A 17,956-nucleotide genomic window follows, 5' to 3' on the forward strand; every position below is an offset into this window, starting at 1 on the left:
TCTGACTGCAGTCACACACACGCCCATCTTGTGCCCCGCCCCTTTACTGATACGTCATCTTGCGCTCGATTACTTATAAAGAGTGCGACCCATTTCTCGACAGTTACGGTTGAGGACATGTAGGTTATTACGTGTGCGAAACGACGAGTAAAACGTCTACATAAAGGAATAAATACACATAGGAGCAGGTTTTAAAATTATTTTATTCCTTTCCCACCATAATACATTGTTCATCAACAAAATCAGACCATAAAGAGGTCATGTTTAAAATTACTGGAAAAAATAGGCCCACAAGCATGAGGGGGGGAAAAGTGATCAGTGAGGATTACTGAATTATGATTCAAGTAATTAAATATGCTATAATGCATTAATATGTATCTCATAGTGTTGAAGATAATTGTCAGTTGGAGGTATTTTATGTAACACTTGTCAGTTAAATGATAGCAATCTAAGCACAATCCCTCATTTGATAAGGTTTAGCATGCGATGATAGTCACGGAGTATAAAATATTACATAGAGTATATGGCATTTTGAAGGTAAAACTGGAACCACTTCTTTTAACAAAATAAGGGTTTTACAGAAAGCTTATGTAACTCTTTTGATTCCCACCTCACAGGCACAAACATTTAAAACTGTATCTTGCTGTATCATGTACAATATCATTGTTATTAAAGAACCATGTGACAAATACTGTTATTCAACTAGAAAGCTAATAGAACTGAAATGTGATCATCAGAATGTAACTGACACGCTTGGTAACTATTCACTCATACACACATAAAGGGCTCTCAAAAATGAGGTACTAGGGTTTTTTTTTTTTTCTTCTTTGCGGTTGGAACAACCCACCCAACCTGAGCTCTGACTTCAAGTATGTGTGCTCTAATGGCAGTGATCCCAGGTGTCTCTACTTCCAGTCTGACAAAACTCCATACTATTCTTTTATTGTCTGAATAGTTGAGAAAGTAGATGGACACACTGACAGGACAGGCAAGTGTATAATCAAACCTTCCAGAAAAACAGACAGCACCTTCAAATCCCTCAGAAAAAAGAAAAAAAAAAACTGTAAAAGCAAACAGCTATACACAATATTTCAAATGCAAATAATAGCTACAATAACAAAGGCATTTCAGCTCTGCATCCCCTCGTTTTTCATCAGAAAGGATGGCCACTGTTATTATTCAGTCCTGCCCTCTCCTCAATGGAGGGAAGGGCCACAGTGAGGTCAATGAGGTCTACTGGACTCAGACGCCCGTCTTTGTCTGGGTGTTTCGTAACCATTTGTAAAACCGTTCTGTCGTTTGGTGAATCCCCCATTCAGGATATCCTGTATATGCTGCACGATCAGATTAATAGCCACTACAGAGAGAGGAAAACAGTATATTTACATACAAGTTAAGAGTTTTATTGTCTTTCACGTGATCAGTTGTCTATACAGCTCCCTTAATAGCGTGCATCTCCCACATATCAAATTTCACTGACTTACCAAGATTGTCTGCTCCACGAGGGATGATGACATCAGCGTACTTTTTAGTCTGCAAGCATAAAGATAAGAATCAATTAGGGCACAAAGTATGGAAGACAAAAAGACTAAAGGTACAAGACTGTGTACTTAACATCTTTAATCAAGTGAATGAACTACAATCCCACAAAGCATTTCAAATGACATAATCAGATAAAAATCTTTTAAAAAAAACCCAATGGAAATACATAAAACTATTCAGTTGTTTAGAAGTATATATGCAATATAAATACATCATGCAGGTGGGCGGTCGCTGCCGAGCTTGTCTGGCAAGCTATGTTCAGTGCAACTCTCTGACTGATGGATCTCTCATCAGGATTATGGGTAGTGTAGTTTTCCTCCAGAAATGTTGCTATTAAGCACGCCTTTTTACAAATAAAGATGAAATGGCGAAGACTGATGGTTTCAACAGAAGCAAAATACCATCGCTTAAGAACCTCAGAGCTCACGGTTGGTTTGTCTTTAAAGGTTTATAAAGTTTTCATTAAAAATAGTTTCCCCTATGGAGTTTTATTTTTCTTCCGGAACCCGACTGTTGCGTTCCATAAAAGTTGAACACATTATGCGTCAACTACCCAAATACAGATACTCACAGGTAGACAGAACTCTTCAAATGCTGGTTTTACGAAAGTGATGTACTGGGTCAGAACCTGTTCTAGCTCTCTGCCCCTCTCACCGATATCCCGCAACACTGACATGAACAAGAAAATACGATCAGTGACAAAACTAATTATTTGGGGAAATAATAATCAAGAAGCATGAACGTTGTTTCATTACTTTGTGGATATTTAAAATGAGTGTAAACCAAAATCAGTTACCGACAGTAAACGTAGTTAGTTTCAGATAACTGCAAATTATTACATTAAATAAATAAAGCAGCACTCATTGCTTGTACCTCTTCGTGAGAGCCTTGTGTCTGGATCGGTGTCCACGAACAGCTTCATTTGGAACAGATCTCGAATCTCTTGCGAATAGAACATGAGAATCCCCTCAAAGAGAACCACATCTGCTGGATACACTGTAACAAACTCATCCTTCCTGTAAAAGGATTAGTGAACATAATTCATAAAGTTATAGTTCACCCAAAAATGAAAACTCTCTCATCATTTACTCACCCTTATGCCATCCCAGATGTGTATGACTTTCTCTCTTCTGAAGAACACAAATGAAGATTCTCTGCTCTTTTGGTCCATATGATGAAAGTGAATGGTGATCAGACATTTGAAGCTCCAAAACAACCACTTAAGTCAGCATAAAAGTAATCCATAAGACTCCAGTGGTTAAATCCATATCTTCAGAAGCGAAATGATAGGTGTGGGTGAGAAACAGATCACTTTCACATTCCTCGTCTTCTGTTTTTGGTGATTCACATTCTTCATGCATACATTTAAGTCTACTCTAGACTAAAGTCTTATCTATTCAGCCAGGCATACACCTAATTTATCCCTCAATTCATAGTTATGCTGCTTTAGTTAGATCTGCCGGAAACAGAAACACTTCTCTTATTCTTTAAACCTGCTTTAAAGTAAATGGAATCTATGCCAAGTTTATTCTATTTCTTTCCCTGCATAAACCTCGTGCATTTATACCAATTTATACCAGAATTACCTGCCATAAGTTTCCAGCCGGACTGCGATGCTCCTCACTGAATGATACCTATATCAACTTGGTCAAAGGAGGGATAACACTCCTACATAGAAAATAAATTAACCACTAACAAAAGCCTATTTAGCGAGTATTAAGCAAATGGAAAGTTAATTCGGGATGAATTCAAGGACTTTAACACTAAAACTTATAGTTCATACAAAATCATTTTGTTTAACCATTGACCCACAACACTTACTTAGTTTACTAATTTTAACCACTAACAGTTCTAAACATAAATAACTAATATTGGCATTATATTCATTCATTTTCTGTTATGGCACAATTTAATGTACGGCTGCTTTGAAACAATGCCTGTTGTGAAAAGTGCTATACAAATAAATTTAACTTGACTTACCATCCCCTACTGGGCAGGGAGAAGAAATTCAAGCAAAAAAGTACTTAAATATTGATCCGTTTCTCATCCACACCTATTATATCACTTTATAAGACATGGACTGAACCACTAGAGTCTTATGGAGTACTTTTATGCTGCCTTTATAGGCTTTCTGAAGCGTCAAAATATTGGCACCCATTCACTTGCATTGTATGGACCTGAAATATTCTTCAAAATATCATAATTTGTGTTTAGCGGAAGAAAGAAAGTCATACACATCTGGGATGGCATGAGGGTAGGTAAATGATGAGGGAATTTTCATTTTTAGGTGAACTATCCCTATAAGGTAATATTTCAAACAGTGACTCACCCATATTTTACATGCTTTATCAGAATACCCAAAAGTAGCTAAACATTTTCTCACTTGTTCTTTGACTTTGAAATCATCACTTTAGAAAGGTCAAGATGATCAGTGCTGACCTGGAATGGGTAACAAAGTCATAAACCGGGATGTGCACTGTCTTCCCCTGTATGATGTCGCGCAGAGTCTTCATGACGAGTTCATTGTCAAAAGCGTCTATGCAGGATGGAAATATTGACAAAACAGATTAAGAGATCACATGGTCATTTAAGTCTATTTAGGACTAGTCATAACACAGTTTACACTTTGGTGCTGGGAAATCAATACTTACGTGCATTTTCATTGTGAGTGCCTTATTGTAACTGCATCTTTGTTTTTTTAAAGAAAACAAACTTGAGGTGTGGTGTAGTACCTGGGTGATCAAAGTTGAACTGGCCCTTGAGTGCTTTGGCCTTTTGTTCAGGAGTGAGCTCCTTATAAAAGCTGTCTTGACTGAGGATCACCACCTGCCGTTGATGACGGTCAATTTTATTCTGGCCCAAGAGCTCCACGATCTTCTCGCATACTGAGGACTGAGAGGACAGGGAACAAAACCACTTAAGTGCCAAACTCTTCAAGCTAAAAAGTTCAAATGATGCAATGTAACATCTAGAGCCACAGTGCATATATTATTAACTTGTATCACAGGTAAAGGAGACGTCCCACAGTTGCGCTCGGTACATGTGTGGTGAACTATGGTGTGGTATAACCCCCATGTAAGGAAATTCAGCAAGGAAGGGCCCTCATTCACTAGTGGCCAACTGTGCCTTTAAAATCCAGTTCAGTCTCTCTGAAGGACAGTCCTGAAAATCTGTCCTGAAATGACTCATTTGCAGGGACTGATGGGACTTAATGCAACAGGAGAGTATGACCAGCACACATTTAGACTGTTAGTAACATGGTTTTAGCTGGCCAAATAAGTTTAAGAAACTTTGCTTAAAGGGATAGTTCACCCAAAAATAAATTACTCATTTACTCACCCTCATGCCATCCCAGATATCTCAGCTCTGTTGGTCCATTCAATGTAAGTGAATGTTGACCAGAACACTGAAGCTCCAAAAAACACAAAAGCAGCATAAAAGTAATCCATACATCTCCAGTGGATTAATTAATGTCTTCTGAAGCAATATGATGGGTGTGGGTGAGAAACAGATCAATATTTAAGTCCTTTTTTTACTATAAATCTCTTTCACTTTTTTCTTTGGCTTTTTACAGTTTGCATTCTTCGTGCATATAGCCACCTTCTGGGCAGGGAGGATAATTTTTAGTCAAATAAATAAATAAATAAATAAAAAGACAAATATTGATCTGTTTCTCACCTACACCTATCATATCTCTTCTGAACACATGGATTAAACCACCAGAGTTTTATGGATTACTTTTATGCTGCCTTTATATGATTTTTGGAGCTTCGAAGTTCTGGTCACCATTCTTCATCACACATCTGGGATGGCATGAGGGTGAGTAAATGATGAGAGAATTTTCATTTTTGGGTGAACTATTCCTTTAAATTCAAATGTGTCGCTTTGCCATTGAAAAGACAGTGTTGAGTCACTAATCTAGTTTCCTGAAACGGGGTCATCGTGGCTGTGTAAACAATCTCAGTAATTATGACGACATGTTCCCGCAATTTTATTCCGTCTACGAGTGAGTCGACGGAGGAAGCGGTACATTTATCTTGTAACTCCACAAACCATTTTTAAGTCACATGGAAATAAACAAACAAGTCACCAACGTGGCAACATATACTTCCGATTCAGATATTCTTGGTCGCGCTTAGGCTAACAAACGGCAACCCGACACGCAGTAATTCTACCTGCCAAGCCACGTGGAGCTTAAACATGATGTTATCGAACTGTATAACGATTTTCAGACGATCTAGACGTATCTTGAACACTTTACCTTTAAAATTGAGTTCATGAGGGGTTTCCTGAAGTTTAAATTATCACCGCAAAATTCCGTCACTTGTTTTTATATGGGAATGAATGACTAAAGACATCCATTGGGGACCAATATAGCTTATAGTTTGTGTTTTAAATAAAATTTAGACGGTTTGGGGTTTCTGGATTCATTTAAAAATCTATCTATTGTATTTTCGAAACACTTTCAATTATATTTCCGTATAAGTTGACTGAATTCACGCGGTCGGTGGAGACAACGGTTAGCTGACATCACGATAAACCCCTAACAGACACAATGATAACGGAGTTTACTTTAAGCAGACAGAAAGCTCAAACCTTTCCACTGGCCGTGCCTCCAGACACACCGATGAGGAAAGGCATTTGGATGGCGTGTCCGTTCTCTTCTCTGTCTTTAAGATGTGTTTCACTGTCGCCAGCCATGCTTGCAGTGGGAGTGAAGAGCATGTGTGCGCGCGGCTACTGTTCTAATAATACACACACACACACAGAGAGACAGAGCGCCCCTCCTCCGCCATCTACCGTCCCTCTGCTCCTGTCCCACAGAAAACCATGTACAATTTATATCACAAACTGTCCTTTTGTTTTGTATCAGTGTTTTAACTCTGTTTGTACATTTCATTAAACATTTTCCGTATTTCTCTCAAAGCAATGTTCCGGGTTCAATACAAGTTAAGGTCAATCAACAGCATTTGTGGCATAATGTTGATGACCACAAAAATGTATTTCGCCTTGTTCCTTGAACCTCAGAAATCTGGGTTCCAGTGAGGCACTTACAATGGAAGTGAATGGGAGACACTTTTTTATGTTAAAATACTCACTGTTTCAGAAGTATAAGCACAGGTAAACAATATGTGTGTAAACATGATTTTAGTGTGATAAAATCACCTATTAGCCTTTTCTGTGTAAAGTTATGTCCAAATTTTACAACTTCGTTGTCATGACGACGTAACACTGTAAACCCTAAAACAACTGTAAAAATGACGATGTAAACACTTGACAGCTCAAATAATACATGAGTTTTCACAGAAGAATTAATGTAAGTGCTTTTATAAAATTATAAGATACATATTTCTGCCGTTAAACCCTCCAAAAATTGGCCACATTCACTTCCATTGTAAATGCCTCACTGTAACCTCGATTTTTGCTTTTTAAAGAAAAGAAGGGACGAGTCTAAATTAATATTTGTGGTAATCGACATTATACTACAAATGCTGTTGATTGAGCTTCACTTGTATTGAACCCGGAACATTTCTTTAAAATCAATGAAGTATGTCTACAATAGCATTCCTTTAAGGATACAAATATAAAAAAAGTTTTTACAGAAATTATTTTAAAAAGCTTTCCTGTAAGAAGCACATCAACAAATAAATATTCAACAATTTAATATCATAATAATTTATGTTAGATTTTAAGTCTGTAATAATAAGACTGAAAATAGTCTTGTTCTTTAATTTGCACTTTTATTAATAATATTTTGCAAAAAGATTTATATATAAATGCATATTTTAATTTCTTTTAACTTGCAAAACCAAGAATCAATCAATAATCTAAATGTAATTTTTTTATTATTATTATTATAAAAGAATCATGTAATAAACAGAGTAAATATCAATTACACTAAAACATAAGGAAAAGAAAGAGAAAGAGAGAGAGAAAAAAAGGTCAGGGATATTACAAAATATTCAAAAAGAAATCAGTCATCAAAGAAAAAAAGATCAACGGATTTACAATTATTACTGGTTTTGACAGCCTTCTTATTCTACGTCCTATCAATAGTTGTAAAGTACTGTTGTAGTTTAGAAAGCAGAACATACAAAATGGGTTTCTGGTTAGAAAATGTACATTGGAAAAGCCGTCAAATGACGTCAACAAAGACAGACCAATGAGAATCGTTCTTATAAACTAGCCCCGCCCCAGAATGGAACATTGTGATCCGAAAACTTGCCACATTTTTTTTTTTACAGTGTTTTCAAGACTAGCTGAACGCTTGCTCCTTGTCAGTTTTCATTTAACCAGAGGGTTGTTGTCGCGTTCAGCGCTATTTCCAGACCATTATGCCGATAAAATTCATTATAAATTAAGTTATTTTAAGTTGTCTTTTGTAAAGATACTTTTGTTTTGCTCAAAATAATTGTGTATCTGGGCTTACGCTCGAAATTAAAGTTTTAAAGTTGTTGTTGTTGTTTTGCTGACTCTGTTACACTTTTCCAGGAGGTCAAAGTTTAGTGTTAGGATGCACCTGCTGAACTCTGTCCTTACACCGGGTCTCCGGGCGACCCTGAACTGTATTGGAACCAGGAGTGCATCTTCAGGAACCCTTCAAATCAAAGATCCTCTCAGCTTCTGGTGTGGTGCCCGAGTCAACCTCAAAGATGTGAAAAGTAAATCCGAGCCAGTATATGAGCCTGCAACAGGTAATGTACTTGCAAAACTCTTCGTTTCTTCATTTCAACCCCCCAAAAGGGCCCAATCAGACTTTGCCCTATCACATGATCAGGGTCACATTTGACCATGCCTGTACCTTTCACAATTGATGCCTTAATGCAAATGTTATTTTTATATTGAAAAACAGTATAATCTCTAATCCTGTTGTGTTTGCATCATTTAAGAGTGTCTTGATGAATGTGTGTGACAGGTCGTGTCCTGTGCCAGCTGCAAGCTTGCGGGGCAACAGAGGTTGATGCAGCTGTTAGGAGCGCCAGTGCAGCTTTCACAGTGTGGAGTAAACTGGCAGGCATGGAAAGAGCCCGAGTCATGCTAGAGGCAGCTAGACTGATTCAGGTAGATCTGAATGCATCCAAACATATTCCTCCTCTGAATGGCATATCATTATAGTGTTGTATTTTTTGAAGAAGCATTGAGCGCCTGATCTGTCAGAAATCTCTTCTGTTGAGAATAGAAAAGAAGAGATGAGATTGCTGAGTTGGAGGTGGCTAATAATGGGAAGTCCATCACAGAGGCTTGCCTAGATGTGGACTCAGCCAGACTGTGCATTGAGTATTTTGCTGGACAAGCCACAACCCTTTCAGGTGAGCTGGTTTGACATTACATCTACCGTCAGTCTCAATTCTAACAGAGGTGTTGTTCACTGTGAAGTAGTAGCTTAACGTCTAGTAAAAAACATATTGGCTACCAAATTGGAAAGATGCATGACAGTAAAGAATACTTTTAATCCCATTCATTTCAAAGAATTGTTATGTATTTATAATAAATGAGAATATACTGTACAAATGGGTTACCTTTCTTATTTCTCAGGTCAGCACGTTCAGTTACCCGGAGGTTCATTTGCCTATACACGTCGAGAGCCGCTTGGTGTATGTGTGGGAATAGGAGCCTGGAACTACCCATTCCAGATTGCAGCCTGGAAATCTGCCCCTGCAATTGCATGGGGTATAATGATAAGTTCTATTGGTGTGAAGTTTAGTTATAGGAAAATGTTCTTTTGCATAGTTGTTAGAAGTCCAGTATAACTGTTACAATTACTCATATTTGGGTTATGGATTTAAACAAACTCTCTTACCTGGTTAAAGCTGTTAAACTTTATTTAATAGAGTGCAACATTCTGGTCCCGGAAGAAAAATCCCATTCAATTTTTCCATAGACTAATTGATTTTCAACTGTAACTTTTAAGCATTTCAAGACAGACCTACCTTAAACTCTGAGGTTGTTCATCGATAGTAAATGCTTCTTTTGAAGCCATCCATCTGTGTTATTTCAACTTCATTGTTTAAATAGTGTGTTTGATAGCGGAATGCCTGGTAAACAACTACATTACCCATGGTACAGTAGAGAACGGTTCAATCAGAGAACCGCGACCAATGAAGCCCACAAAATTTGCCTCGGAGCAACCACTGACTCCCATGATGCACTGTGAGCGAAATGATAGAGTCGGTCTCACTTATCCTTAAACTACTTATTTATTTGTACATATCGGAATATTTTGCAATAAACGCAAAAAAATATTGTTTCTATACTTATAATCAACAACCTAAAATCAATAGTTTGATGTATTCCCATCTTTTTTTATTCAATGACATCATTAGCAGTGCTTCATGGGTTTGTAGTCTGTACCCTCATGAAAGATGGTAAGTACACAACCTTGTACCTTTGTCTTTTTGTCCGTATTTTAAATACTTTTTTGCCTCAAAACAAAGTTTGTGATGTTGTGATTCACCTCAGAGCTGGTTGGTTTGGTTTGTGGCTTATAATTCTTTTATGTAGGATGTTATGAAAAGTCTATGGAAGAAAAGAATGGGGAAAATACTTCCGGGACCCAGATGCTGAATAAGTGGGTGGGGCACTGTTGCGCTCTGTGCTCTCTTTGTTCATTCTTGATCAGCCCTAGATCTGTGCTTTAACAGACAGACAATTATTACATTTCAATGCTCCATATATGGTGTTAATTTTTAAAGGGATCATGACATGCCTTTTTTTTATCATTTTAATATGTTCCTTGAGGTTCACTTATAATATTAGTAAAGTTTTTTGCAAAAAACGTAATATATTTGTAAAACATGATAATTTTCCATCCTCATTCTGACCCTCTGTCAGAAACGCTCGGTTTACATGCTGCTTCTCCTTTAAGTGACAGTAATCACCCATTGTTATAATTGGCTCTCTGCTCTTGACTGACCTGCGCTCTGCTTGCCATCTCACAAGCCACTTTTCCACCATCGGGCCAAAAGCCCCACAGCATTGCCCTAAAACCTGCCCTTAATACGCCACCCTGGTGCAAACTTCACACACCCCGCCCATTTCACAAGCCAAACCACGTTATCTAGAGTATCAAGTTTATATTGTATGTAAACTTTAGCTAGCTAAGAAGATAAGTAACCGTTGACAACTCATCGACTTTATCTGCCATGCTGTCCAGAGTGGTCTCTCCACTTACAGCGGAACGATGTCCCAACACACCGTCCATGATCTCGAACCATGGAAAGTTCTTGCTTTGGGCACCGCTTTGTCCATTGTGCATTTTTTTTCTCCCCTTTTCTCCCGAATTTGGTATGCCCAATTCCCAATGCGCTCTAGGTCCTCCTGGTGGCGTAGTGACTTGCTTCACTCTGGGTGGCGGAGGACGAATCTCAGTTGCTGTGACGTCACACAAACACGTCGGCACCCAGAGATGTCAAACGTTAGTGATAAACATTCACCTTTATTAAATGAAATCAATCAATGAGTCAAAGTTCCTACATAACAAGATATTAAATCTTGTTTAAAAAATGTTTGCAGAGACAGGTGTATAAATAGCGTAGCAGCATTGTTTATCCGTTGGGTTGCTAGGTGATGTCTCTGGTGACAGTCAAACCCCTGTTAAGCTAACAGGAGCATTGCAGTTTTGGTTGTTTAAACGTCATTTTGCGAGCATCTGGCAATGGAATTCCTTTATGGTTGGAGATTGGAGAATTCAAGTAGGAATATCCCACATCCAACTTGAATGAAACGCATCATGAGTATCTTGCTAAGGGGTAATTGGCGAATAAGCCCAGAGGAGGCACGATTAAGCCCCGGAAGAGACAGTGGGAACGCAACTGGCCCTGGCACGCACTAGCACGCCCTCATTTGGCCCAACAGTGGAAACGCAGCTACTGCTCACAGCAACTGGGTGGGGCTATGGAAGTGTTAAGGTAAAGCAGGCATTGATATGTTGTTGTGGAGGCGGTCAGATGCAAATGTCTACCACAGTGTGACATCACAATATGGAGGAAGTAGACAACGAATAATTTTGGCAGCTTGGTTTCAACAAGCATATCATTGGTTCTACCCGCTGAATGAATACGGCCCTTCACTGAACTAGTACAAGTCAGTCATTTGAGTCTAAACGAGATGAGAGGTGTCATTCATGAACGAACTGAGTGTACTGGCAAACTCATTCGTGAACGAAATGAATGAATCACTCAGTCAACTGGTTTGTGAATGAGGATCTGATGAACGACTGAACAAGAGGAGGCGTGTAGTTCGTTCAGTTCAGCATGTGAGTCACTTGGGTAAGACATTTGGGTGAAAACGGTTATTGTGTTTAAACTCAAATTTGTAAGTGCCTGCATACATTTGTAGACATGCAAATTCCATTTGTGTTGCTTTTGAAGACTGACTTTAGTGCGAGCCAATAGCACCCGAGAGCGGGCTGTGAAGAAGCATATACAGTACGTAATTGGTTTGACCAACTGAACAAATACACACCTTTCACTGAGCCAGTCGGTCAAGTCGTTCGTGAACGAACTGAACTGAATGTACTAGTTAACTCATTCTCAACCAAATTAAATTAATCAGTCATCTGCTGACTGGCTGAACAAAAGGAGGAGCTGCACATCATTCGTACAGTTCGTCATCTCGTTCAGCAAGAAAAGGGACTGTATGAATTATGAATAAAAGTGAGTGATGACCACACATTCCAATGACATATGGACATTATTGAAACTTATTATTATTTTTTTTAGGCTAGCGTTGTATTTTGTTGTATAGCTTGATAAAAAGTCGTGCTCAGCAGTTCAGAACAGGATAGATCAGCTTTTGTTGTCATTTGTGGGGAAACGCTTATGATGCTTAAAAATGTATGGATTGTAGAATTTTAGACACGCAAATTTTAATAAAGGATTAATTAGACTTGTTCTGGTCGTGAATGACAGGTTTTGGTTCATGCAATTAATTAAGAGACAGTCATTTGGCGCCATCTACAGGTGCAAAGGCATAACTTGCAAATATGGTCAATGATCGAATCTGAACAAATCTTTTTAGTGAATGGAATCAAAAGAATCGAGTCAGTGAAATGAATCAAAATCACCGTCCCTACTCTTTTTGAGTTCTGAAACTTACAGTATATTTTTATAGTACAATGACCTCTCATATGTCAAAAGATCAAGGGAAATTTGATTCCTCATGTCATGACTCCTATAAAGTCTAACATTACAATACAATTGCAGGCAACTCCATGGTGTTCAAGCCGTCACTGGTGACCCCAGTGACTGCAGTACTTCTGGCTGAGATTTATTCGCAGGCTGGGGCTCCAGAGGGCCTGTTCAATGTGGTGCAGGGTGGAGTAGAGACAGGATCTTTGCTGTGTCAGCACCCAACTGTGGCAAAAATATCCTTCACAGGAAGTGTACCCACAGGCAAGAAAGTAAGGGCACTCAAGCAGCAATGGTATCTGTCACTGAAATAGTTGTTTTGCCGCTGAAGAGCATGAAAACAATTGAAATCGAAAAAACTAAATGGAAAAATCTCCACATTTATGCATTTTGTCTTACCCTAACTTCCACAATCTTTTCAATGGTAGTGATTAGTTCAGTACTTTTTGTGTCTGGATTCATCAAAGTGTTGTTTATTATACCAGACATGTTGCCCCCTGTTTACAGGGATACTAACTTAATGCTCTTCTGGTGTGCAAAATCTGTGTTTAATTGCACATTTTGGCTCAACAGATAATGGAAATGGCTTCCAGAGGGGTGAAACCAGTGACACTAGAGCTTGGTGGTAAATCTCCACTGATCATCTTTGAGGACAGTGACCTAGAAAATGCTGTTAGAGGAGCACTTATGGCCAACTTCTTGTCTCAAGGCCAGGTAGTGTATTGTGATTCTGAAGTCAAGACAAAGCATGCACAATTCTTTTTGATCCTTATTTTATTTAAATTAAATTATTAGAGAACCAATAATGAGTCAGCCATGTCCAACAAGTGTGTCCACCATGATTATAAGTACTACTGTTGTTAAAGATGCAATAGAGAAATATTAGCCAATAAAGTAATTATGTTGGGTTCCACTTCTGTCAGCCGAGAACAGAAAACTGAGGCTGTAGTGGGCCTACCATCTGTGTACCTCAGTAGAAATCCAGATTCATCAGACTAGGCTATGTTTTTCCAGTCTTCAACTGTCCAGTTTTGGTTAGCCTGCGCCCACTGCAGCCTCAGTTTTCTGTTCTTGGCTGACAGAAGTAGAACCCGACGAGGTCTTCTGCTGTTGTAGCCCATCCTCCTCAAGATTTGACATGTTGTGAATTCTGAGATGTTATTCTGCTCACTACAATTGTACAGAGGGGTTATCTGAGTTACCATAGCCTTTCTGTCAGCTCAAACCAGTCTGGCCATTCTCTGTTGGCCTGTCTCATCAACAAGGCGTTTCCGTCCGCAGAACTGCTGCTCACTGGATGTTTTTTGTTTTTGGAACCATTCTAAATAAACTCTAAAGACTGTTGTGCATTAAAATCCCATGAGATGAGCAGTTACATAAATACTCAAACCAGCCCATCAAGCACCAACAGTCATGCCACAGTCTAAATCACTGAGATCACATTTTTTCCCCCATTCTGATGGTTGATGTGAACATTAACTGAAGCTCCTGACCCGTATCTGCATGATTTTATACATTACACTGCTGCCACACGATTGCCTGATTAGAGAATCGCATGAATAAGTAGGTGTACAGGTGTACCTAATGAAGTGGTCACTGAGTGTATTTTAATGTTATGACTAGTGGTCGACTGATAGTGGATTTTGTTGATACTGATAATTAAGCTGGTGGAAAAGACCGATAACTGATCATTCGGCCAATAGCTTTTAAATTTGATTTAAAGAATGTTCAAAAATGTTTTAGTCTTTCTTTACTGTGACGGCACAGACATAGAGGCTACAAGACTGAATAAAATCCCATATGCTGTTTATTGTTACCAAAATCCCAATAATAACAAGAAAAAAATGAAGATTTAGAGCAGAATGTGGGACTTTTAACTGTAAACAAACCCAAAAAAAAAAATCATCTTTAGATACCGATTTAGATACAGCTAATCTCCACCTGATTGTTAATCATGAAGAACATTTTTTTTTTTTGCCATATATTTTTGCCCATAACCAATAGTTTCAAAAGGCAACTATCAGCACCGATTAATCAGTCAAATTGATATATTGGTCTGCCACTAGCTATGACCTATAACCAATATAATGGCCAATGTTATACATCCTTAATGTCTATTAGTAATGTTTTCATTCAAGTACCTAATCAAGTGTGGTATATATGTTTGAAGTGGAATCAGGCATCAAAACATTGTATTTAAGAGTGGAGAAGATGGATAATGGTTTAGTGTATTGAGGTCTACCATAAGACTAGTCTGTTTGAATGGGAAAATTATTGTCATTTAATGTCATAAAAATAATTCCATAATATTGATCAATACTGATACGGTAAGCAATGTAATTTGTTTCCTTAAAAATATTTGTAATATTCAACTAAACATTTATTACCTATCCATGCCTTAATTGATATTTCTTGCTTCGTTTTCCCCCACATGTACTGTAGGTGTGCAGTAATGGAACAAGGGTTTTTGTGCAAAGCTCAATTCTTTCTCAGTTCTTAAAAGAGGTGGTAAAAAGAACTAAAGCCATCCAGATAGGTGACCCTCTGCTTGATGAGACTCGTATGGGAGCCCTGGCCAGCAAACCTCATCTGGACAAGGTGTTAGGATATGTGAACCAAGCTAAAAACGAGGTATAGAAGCCATGGATGTACAGCGTATAAATGTTCGGTAGTGAACATTAACATAGTAGCATTTTTGTATTGTTTGCTCTATGAGTTATGTAGTTGTTTTGACTGTGTGCTTGACAGGGAGCCAGAGTGCTCTGTGGAGGGGAACCCTTCACCCCTGCAGATCCTAAATTAAAAGATGGATACTACATGACACCATGTGTGCTGGGTGAGTTGGACAATCTGTTGACGACTTATGTTTTAAGGTGATGTGTTACGGAAACATTCAATGTTTCAGAAGAACATTTTTGTCTCTGTTTGGATCACCAAACCATGTTTTGTTCTGTTAAGTTACTGAAATGAATCTAGATGAGCCGAATTACCTCTTACCATCTTTTTGTTTTATTCATGCCTTTTACGTTTAGACAACTGCACAGATGACATGACGTGCGTCAGAGAGGAAATCTTTGGGCCTGTGATGTCAGTGTTGTCCTTTGACACAGAGGAAGAGGTTCTTCGGAGGGCTAATGACAGCATTCTGGGTCTGGCTGCAGGAGTTTTTACTAAGTAAAGTGAAAGCTACTTTTATTTGTGGAACTAACATTGAGGTTGATTTGTTTGTAAGACAACAGAGCTAACTAGGACTTTCTTATTGGCTTCAAGTTTCCTTTGTTTCTTTCCTGTCTATTTATTTTTCGGTAGAGATGTTAAGAGAGCCCATCGTGTTATAGAAAACCTGCAGGCTGGATCTTGCTTCATCAACAACTATAATATCACCCCTGTGGAGGTGCCATTTGGAGGGTACAAGGCCTCAGGTGAAGTGACAATCTAAATTAGTTACTGAATGTTTTTTCTTTTTTCTTTTTCTTTGCATGTTGACTAACATTACCTGATATTTGATTTCAGGTATAGGAAGAGAAAATGGTCAGGTGACCATTGAATTTTACTCTCAGTTGAAGACTGTGGTTGTGGAGATGGGTGATGTGGATAGTCTTTTTTGAATGCGGGCCAGATGTGTTCTGGTTATAGATTAATGATTGGACCTTCCTGCAAGATCTTAACATCAAGCAGAAGCACTCGTGTTGTTTTAAGACTTGCACACACATCTCCTGATTTTTTTTTTTTTTTTTTTTGCAGGACTAATGGACAATGTTTGCCCTATCATGATAATTTTCTGTCAAGTAATGACAGCTGTCTGTGAATATTTCACAATTAATTGCCTGTGCGATGCTATGATTCTTTTTTTGCTATTAACAATTTTTATTGATTCTTGTATAAAAAAAAACAGAATAAACAAATATATATATACAGAATCAACTTTAACCCCATTATTTCCCCCTCCCCAGCCCCACCCTGTCCCTCAACAAACATCCCTGTGGTCAAAGCCTAAATTACACAATGCACACATATAAACAAAAAAACAAAAAATATTTGAGATAATCAACAATCAAAGACAAAAGAAAGAAATCCACATAGAACATAATCCACAATTACTACCACAGTTTTGTCTCTCTCCACGTGGTCCTCACTGAGAGCCTTCCAGAAAGGACAAATACATGTCCCACTTCTTACCATACATGTCCAATCTGCCAAGCCGCTTTATATGACGTCTTTCCAAATGCCGCCACCCAGCCCAATTTGGTGAACCATTCTTGAAATGAGGGAGTGCCAATTAACTTCCATCCTCTAAGAGTTATTTGTCTGCCAATCATTCCACTAGTTTGGGCCCAGCTTTTTGTATATTTGTCACCTACTTTAAAAACCACCTCATCACCCAATATACATTGTCTGGGGCAGAATGAAATTTGAGTATCTAAAACCTCACAGATAAAATTCTGGACTCTTAACCAGAATTCTTTCATATTAGCGCAGAACCATAGAGCATGGGCTATGTCTCTGTCCTCCAACTGACATCACCAGCAGGTAGGTGTGTCAATTAAACCAAGCCTAAACAATCTAGAGGGAGTCCAGCAGAAACGATGCAAAATCTTAAACTGAATAAGGCGTACCCTTGCATCCCTAGACATAGTTTTAAATTTTTTTACAATTCTTTCCCACTCCCAGTCCTCCAATACCAAGTTCAGATCTCTTTGCCATAACCTCTTAAGAGCTGTTAAGGTCCCGTCACCAAGACTCTGAATCAACAAGGAATAATACACCGACGCTTCATGACCCTTTCCAAAGGCTGTGAGCACCATACAGAGGGTGTCTACAGCTTTAGGGGTCTGTGTACTACCACCAAAAATAGTACAAAGTAAATGCCACAACTCTAAATACCTGAAAAATTGAGACCTAGAAATCCCAAATTGCTGTGTTATATTTTCAAATGATCTCATTGCTCCATTTTCATAAAGGTCATTAAGTGTAGCAACACCCCTCTCGATCCATTCTTTCCAGCAAAAGGGGGACTTGTCAATACATAATTTGGTGTTCAGCAATATGCTTGAGGAAACATTTAGGTAAATATCCAAATTGAACATATGGGAAACCTTTGTCCATAAAGAATGCAAGTGTGAAATAATGGGGTGTATTTTCACTTCTTTAGGCAATTTGATAGAAAGACTTTGCAATGGTGAGATCTGGGCAAGGACTGCTTGTTCAATGTTGTACCAGGGAGGAGCTCTCTCAGGTGGAAGAGACCAATGGGCCAGGTTTCTGAGACTGAGGTCTAAACCTCC

The 17,956-nt window shown here is 38.5% G+C and overlaps 2 protein-coding genes across 2 annotated transcripts; one reads left to right on the plus strand and one right to left on the minus strand.

Moving 5' to 3' along the window:
• Positions 1–185: 185 nt before the first annotated feature.
• LOC127441090 (uridine-cytidine kinase 2-B) lies at positions 186–6,286 on the minus strand. Its single transcript, XM_051698268.1, has 7 exons — positions 6,139–6,286; positions 4,275–4,434; positions 3,982–4,078; positions 2,416–2,558; positions 2,114–2,211; positions 1,485–1,533; positions 186–1,357 (listed from the first exon to the last, which is right to left on the minus strand). The coding sequence occupies exons 1-7, from the start codon at positions 6,265–6,267 to the stop codon at positions 1,224–1,226; spliced, it is 810 nt and encodes a 269-aa protein (XP_051554228.1). The 5' UTR covers positions 6,268–6,286; the 3' UTR covers positions 186–1,223.
• A 1,481-nt stretch (positions 6,287–7,767) lies between these two features.
• LOC127441089 (4-trimethylaminobutyraldehyde dehydrogenase B) lies at positions 7,768–16,607 on the plus strand. Its single transcript, XM_051698267.1, has 11 exons — positions 7,768–8,237; positions 8,459–8,604; positions 8,723–8,852; positions 9,079–9,213; positions 12,747–12,943; positions 13,245–13,385; positions 15,114–15,302; positions 15,420–15,507; positions 15,704–15,845; positions 15,981–16,093; positions 16,185–16,607. Exons 1-11 carry the CDS (start codon positions 8,057–8,059, stop codon positions 16,277–16,279), a joined length of 1,557 nt encoding a protein of 518 aa, XP_051554227.1. The 5' UTR covers positions 7,768–8,056; the 3' UTR covers positions 16,280–16,607.
• Positions 16,608–17,956: the final 1,349 nt, after the last annotated feature.

The sequence above is a fragment of the Myxocyprinus asiaticus genome, chromosome 5, assembly GCF_019703515.2.
Source record: "Myxocyprinus asiaticus isolate MX2 ecotype Aquarium Trade chromosome 5, UBuf_Myxa_2, whole genome shotgun sequence".
In the NCBI taxonomy this organism is placed as follows: Eukaryota; Metazoa; Chordata; class Actinopteri; order Cypriniformes; family Catostomidae; genus Myxocyprinus; species Myxocyprinus asiaticus.